Source organism: Silene latifolia, chromosome 10 (assembly GCF_048544455.1).
Source record: "Silene latifolia isolate original U9 population chromosome 10, ASM4854445v1, whole genome shotgun sequence".
Lineage (NCBI taxonomy): Eukaryota > Viridiplantae > Streptophyta > Magnoliopsida > Caryophyllales > Caryophyllaceae > Silene > Silene latifolia.
In genome coordinates, this window is record NC_133535.1 from 110,001,218 (window position 1) to 110,007,930 (window position 6,713).

Consider the following 6,713-nt stretch of genomic DNA (forward strand, 5'->3'; position numbering starts at 1 on the left):
GAATATGCAAAACAAAGGACTAAAGACAATAAATGACCCAAATGTGCACTAAAAAGCATGGGAACAAGGCTAATTCGGGGACTAAATATGCTCAAATTATGGTCACATCAGTCATGCGAGAAAACTCCAGGCAAGATACGAGGATCATGATGCTAGGAAGAAAATTTTTTATACGGATGATGGGTTACAAGCGTAATATTTATGGATTGCAATCGATTGTGACATTAATCTATTATGAACATATCGGCACTATATTGACACTGTGTCTCGTTCATGGGAGGCGGAACAAGTGCCTCCTAATAATTCACATAGTGAATTCCCAATATTTATCTCAATCGCAGGGGAATTAGAAGATTATTATGTCGATTAATTATTATTAATCTAATTAATGTTATTGAAACCACGCGTCTTTTATCTTCTTGTTATGTATGTGTTTTTCTTGAATAAGCGTGGTAGTGTATTTTATTTTCTAATTATTTATTGCAAATTACGTAGGTTTAAAATATTTGTTTTTTTTGTCAAATGTGAGCTTTTTATAAAATAATCAAGATCAAGTACATCGTGTCAATACATTCATCTGATCATAATATCTCCTACTCCTATATTGGTCATACAATAGCAATTAAACTTAACCAAAGTCTATTCTCATTACTAACAGGCACATGCATCTTCATCTTCATCTTAACACGCGTGCAAATGAAATTTTTAATCTCCTTCACCAAAGTCTCAGGTCTTCTGACAGCCAATTCAAGTCTGCACTTGTTCCTTTCCATCCACAGATAGTACCAGACTGTAATCTGTACCATTTTACAAATGTCCTGCTGCATTTGAGACAAACCCTGTGCACTCCCATCCAGAGCAGTCTTCAACCAGTTTTCCAAGAGCAACACCACATATCTGCTATACTCACACTGAGTAAATAAATGCTGGTGAGTTTCAGTCTCCTTTTCGCAGATAACACACAAGTTATTCTCACAAATATTTAGCCTGTGCAATTTTTCTCTCAGGTTCAGGGCTTCATGCTTAATTAACCATCCTATGATAGAATGTTTGGGTAAAAACCAGCTATCCCAAACCTCCTTATACCACTGTACAGGGGGGTGCTGCCCCTGCAACAGATGGTACCCAGACTTCACAGTATACCCCTTCACATCAGGAGTCCACTGATCACCTACATATCCCATAGCCAACAACTTCCTAATTTTGCATATGTTCCTCCAATTCCAATTGGAATCAGGAGGAGGTTCATAAGTGTGCCATCCTTGACCTTTTAAATATACATGATCCACCCAAAGCACCCAAAGTCTATCAGCCTTAGTATAGATCCAATTCACTAGTTTACCAACACTTGCTGCATTCCATAGTTCAGCATTCTTAACACCTAGCCCCCCTTCCTTCTTACTAGAGCAAATAGTATGCCAGGCAACAAGAGGAGCTCTATTATATTCTGTACCTCCATCCCAGAAATAGTTCCTACACACAACTTCAATTCTCTTAATGACTGATTTTGGAATCAGGAAAATAGATCCCCAATAGTTGTGTAGTGTATTCAACACAGAATTAACCAGGGTAAGTCTTCCTGCATAGCTCATCTTCTTAGCCCCTATACTCCTTACTCGGTTCACAATTCTCTCCACCAGGATTGCACAATCCTGCTTAGATAGCCTCCCTGGCTGGATAAGGACCCCCAAGTACTTGAAAGGGAGGTGACCCTCTCTGAATCCAAAAATCTGTAAGATATCCTTCTTAACAGCATCATCCACACCACAAAATACCACTTCAGACTTAGAAGGATTAACCTTTAACCCAGAAGTAGCAGAAAAGGTAGAGAAAGCTCGCAATAGCAACATAATAGATCTAATATCTCCTTTACAGAATAATAATAAATCATCAGCAAAAAGGAGACGGGTTAACCTCAGTTCTCCTATGGACATGGGCCATGTCTCAGTCTGTGGATTTGGGCCACAAGCCGATCTGCGGTCACGGGCCACCTGCGAGCCCACTTCGATCTGTGGACACACAACGGTCTCTTTGAAAGCCACGCTCGGCGGCGTAAAGATGCTTTCGACCAGATCGTTTTAGATCGGTCGGTTTCGTCTCGGTAAGGGTCTCGAAACGATTAGAGATGTTCGGAGTCGCCACCAAGCATTCGAAGCACAAAGCAGCGTTTGACATAGGTACTAAAGATAAGGAAATCGTCCCTCTTTAACATCCTATCTCTAGAATGACTCTCGTACGCCCTGGATAAGGCCGTCCACTATCCAAAGTTTCTGAGTAAGAGGTGAAGGTACGTATTGGGAAGCCCTTTATCAGACACCCAATCCCGCCCGCGTTTAGCGGCCTCTACTGATCGATCTTGGTTGGTTGAATGCAAAAGTTGATAAAACGGTTTAAATGCATGAATGCGCATCCAATAATATAAACCTAACATGTGAGAGCTTTCTAAGTCGGTTGATTTAATCCAAGTATCAAGTATAAGATGTCGAGTTGGATTAATGATTGATTTGCATGCAAGACGGAAATTAAACATCCATTTACCGTATTAGGTTTAGGGTGGATAACATGATCCATTTGTCTTAGTAAGGCATTTTGCAAATATGGTTTGGAATAATCAAATAGTCATCTGATCCGTCCTATGTCCGGGCTAACCGGAATCGGGATCGTCCTAGACTAATACTGGAAGGGAACAGGCCCTGTACCAGACGGCTATATGAGGCGTGAGCCAGCCGGCGGTGTAAGGGGCCTCCCTCTGGTTTTGAAAATGAGAAATAGAGGGCCTGTTTAGGCGCGGGTTAGCCCACGGTTTATGTGCCGTGTTCTGACCTGTTAGAAAACGTTATAAAACGTGTTGAAAATGGGTATTTGAACCCGGTTTGATTTGAAGGGGTCGTTTAGACCGCATTTGTTGATTTGAAGAACTAGACTCGAATAATCATCATTATTTTGATAATATTCGGTGTCGGGTTCGATTTGACAACTTGACATGAATAGTTTTGAAAATGATTATGGACTAGTTGTTTTAAGTCCATTTGAATGTTATTAGTCGATACTCGTCATCGTACCCGGGTTAAAATCCGGCATGGTATGTAGAACCAAGGATGACTTTGTGTTGGTGACTAATATATTTGTTTGAAAATGTAAAGAAATGAAATAAAAGGCTTTAAAATACCTTTTAAATGTCATTAACCAAATATTATCACCGAAACACGGATTTAACCGTCATGGTATGAGGAACCAAGGGTGAAAAATGCTTTATGGTTAAAACATGTGAAATAAAATGAAAATGGTTCGAAAATACTTGAAATGGTGAAAACCGATTACAAATATGAAAAATGGATTAAGGGAAATGACGAGAACAAACACGATTGATCTCTGGTCTGAATACCCCATTTAGGCGAGAGCTAGTTGGCGACCTAAGGGGCTTCTGCCTAAGACCAAAAATCAGTTTTGGCTCGTTTATTCCATGTTTTGGTTCATGTTATGCATGTTTTAGCATGTTATAGTCATGAAACGAATGAAAACATAATAAAAGAGGATTTTTACACCCTCATACTTACATGTTTGGTTATGGCGAGTGACCGACGTAAGTGTAATAACTCGTTTGATCGGAAAAAACTCCGTTTAAAACCGTTTTGGTAAGTAAAAAGAGTGTTTTAAAAGTTTAGTGATGGTGTAGTGGTCGAAATGGTTGGTCAAGTGGTTTAATGCCTGATGACGGTACCAAACAATGTGTAAGGCTCGTGTTTACGATCGGTAGGTTGTAAATATGCGTCGGGTTGTGACTTAAGAAGTCGAGTCGAGAATTTAAAGGGAGGAAAGAGGGGGCGGACACTTGCGTAACTCTCAAATGGGTGGCATTTGAGGGGTATTTGTAGGGAAATGAGTGGTTGTGTGAGTTTTGAGCGACGTGGCCACTTGGGCTGCTCAAAGAGGCGCGAGCCACGTCGCGGTTCTTCGAGTTGTGTTGTCACTTTCACAACAAACGCAATCATGATTTGTTCTATCCTAGGTTTTGTAGTCACATGTTTGGTACTTGACCATTCATGAATCTGGGAAAACTTAAGGTAGAAGGTTTGAAATTTTTTGTTTTTGGTGGTTGACTCGGTTTGACTCGTTGTTGGAGTCGGGATTTGAATTTTCGACTCGGTTTTTGGTCCGGTGTCGGTTTTGACTCTAGCTAGTGTCATTGCGACCCCGTCGTCGTGCATAAAACACTCCAGGTATTTTTGAAATGTTTTATTTTCGAAATCGTTTTATGTTTTCCGACGTAAAGTTGTACACAAACTGTCGATCAAACGCCGCGATTCCAAAACATGTTGTAGTCCGATAATCATCGGGTGTTTGTTGGAGTCTCAGCAGATACTGGGTATCTACAGAGCCCCCACTTTAACTGAGGCTTGGACAGGGCGAAAGTCAAAGTAGAGCCCCCAGGTCAATCAAAGATTACAACCTGGAGACCCGAGCGACGTCGAGGCGGCTCGAAAGGATTCGGGCCAAGGACCTGCCGTCGAGAAGGGCGATGCCAAGGCGACTCGAGGGTACGAGTCAAGGACCTGTCATCGGGAACAGTTTAGAGTCTGTCGACTATCCGTGCGGGTCGTTTAAAGTCCGTTAGACTACGTACAAAGGCTCGCCAGCCATAAGAAGGAGTCATACTTGAGGCATCTTCGGATATGTCCTTGCGCGTTTGCGGACAAAGGCTCGCCAGCTGCGGTAAGGAAATGTACCCGAGGCATCTTCGGGATCTGTCCTTGAAAGGTTGCGGATAGAGGCTCGCCAGCCATGACAAGGAAATGTACCCGAGGCGTCTTCTGTATGTGTCTTTCGAAGGGTTGCGGATAAAGGCTCGCCAGCCATGACAAGGAAATGTACCCGAGGCGTCTTCGGGATGTGTCCTTGAAAGGGTTGCGGACAAAGGCTCGCCAGCCGTTATAAGGAAATGTACCCGAGGCGTCTTCGGGATGTGTCCTTGGAAGGGTTGCGGACAAAGGCCCGCCAGCCGTGGTAAGGAAATGTACCCGAGGCATCTTCGGGATGTGTCCTTGAATGCTTGCGGACAAAGGCTCACCAGCCATGGTACGGTCATGTACCCGAGGCATCTTCGGGATGTGTCCTTGAATGCTTGCGGACAAAGGCTCGCTAGCCATGGTACGGTCGGTTAATGGACCATCGGAATAGCCGCGTCAAATGGGCTTGTTTTGAAAGTAGCGAACTCGTGATGCCGCTGTGGGAATAGTGAGTATGGACTTTCACTATCACTGTTTTTGGAATGAGCAGGTTTTGCGAGGAAGCCCCCTGCTGGTATTTGAAAGAATAGTGAATTTGGCATTTTCACCATTCGTCGTTCCTCTTTGATCTTGAAGTGGCGGTTTTGATCGCCGTTTGTCTTAATTTTGAAGGAAAATAGCAATTTTGAGTTTGCTATTGCGTTTTGAAGTGACGGTTTATATGCCGCCGTTGACATTTGTAAGAAATAGTGAATTTGGAATCTTCACTATTAATTGAAGTGACGGTTTATGTGCCGCCGTTGGCATTTGATGAGAAATAGTGAATTTAAAATCTTCACTATTAATTGAAGTGACGGTTTATGTGCCGCCGTTGACATATGTGGAAATAGTGAATTTGGAATCTTCACTATTAATTGAAGTGACGGTTTATGTGCCGCCGTTGACATATGTGGAAATAGTGAATTTGGAATCTTCACTATTAATTGAAGTGACGGTTTATGTACCGCCGTTGACATATGTGGAAATAGTGAATTTGGAATGTTCACTATTAATTGAAGTGACGGTTTATGTGCCGCCGTTGACATTTGTAAGAAATAGTGAATTTGGAATCTTCACTATTAATTGAAGTGACGGTTTATGGGCCGCCGTGACATTTGATGAGAAATAGTGAATTTGAAATCTTCACTATTAATTGAAGTGACGGTTTATGTGCCGCCGTTAACATATCTGGAAATAGTGAATTTGGAATCTTCACTATAAATTGAAGTGACGGTTTATGTGCCGCCGTTGACATATGTGGAAATAGTGAATTTGGAATCTTCACTATTAATTGAAGTGACGGTTTATGTGCCGCCGTTGACATATGTGGAAATAGTGAATTTGGAATCTTCACTATTAATTGAAGTGACGGTTTATGTGCCGCCGTTGACATCTGATGAGAATAGTGGAATTCAATTCCCAACTATTATCTTGAAAATGACGGTTTTAATTGCCGTCGCTTAAAACTTGGAGAAATAGCGGTTTTTGAATTTTCGCTATTATTTTTGAAATTTTGAAGGGAAATGGTGAATTTTGATTTCACCATTACTTTTGAAATTGGCGGTTTTGATCGCCGCTTGCTTGAGAATTTTTGAAAATAGCGAATTTAAATTTTCACTATTCGATTGGAGGGACGGTTTATGTGCCGTCGTTTAAAGCCTTCGAAAATAGTGAATTTGAATTTTCACTATTTGTTTTTGAGAAAATGACGACCTTTAATATCGTCGAATGAAAACTTGAAGTTTATCGTGGGAAATTGGGCTAAAGCCCAAAATTCGCTGAAAGAGCAAAGGGGAGGCCTGGTTTAGGCGCGAGCCACCTGGCGAACCAAAGGGGCTTCCCTATTTTTCTGTAAAAGACGCGAGGTTGGTCCGCATATCAACCTCACTTCATCTTCTTCCTTTCGACACAAAAACCCGCAAAAATCGCCATTTGAAGAACCTTTGC

The 6,713-nt window shown here is 41.8% G+C and overlaps 1 protein-coding gene across 1 annotated transcript; it reads right to left on the reverse strand.

The window, feature by feature from the left end:
• Positions 1–608: 608 nt before the first annotated feature.
• On the reverse strand, positions 609–1,850 carry LOC141608056 (uncharacterized). The gene has a single exon (XM_074427407.1). It carries the CDS (start codon positions 1,848–1,850, stop codon positions 609–611), a length of 1,242 nt encoding a protein of 413 aa, XP_074283508.1.
• Between the last annotated feature and the right edge of the window lie 4,863 nt (positions 1,851–6,713).

Bases quoted from the DNA above. Each gene is read 5' to 3' on its own strand.
- LOC141608056 (XM_074427407.1), bottom strand. From the start codon at position 1,850: ATGTTGCTATTGCGAGCTTTCTCTACCTTTTCTGCTACTTCTGGGTTA.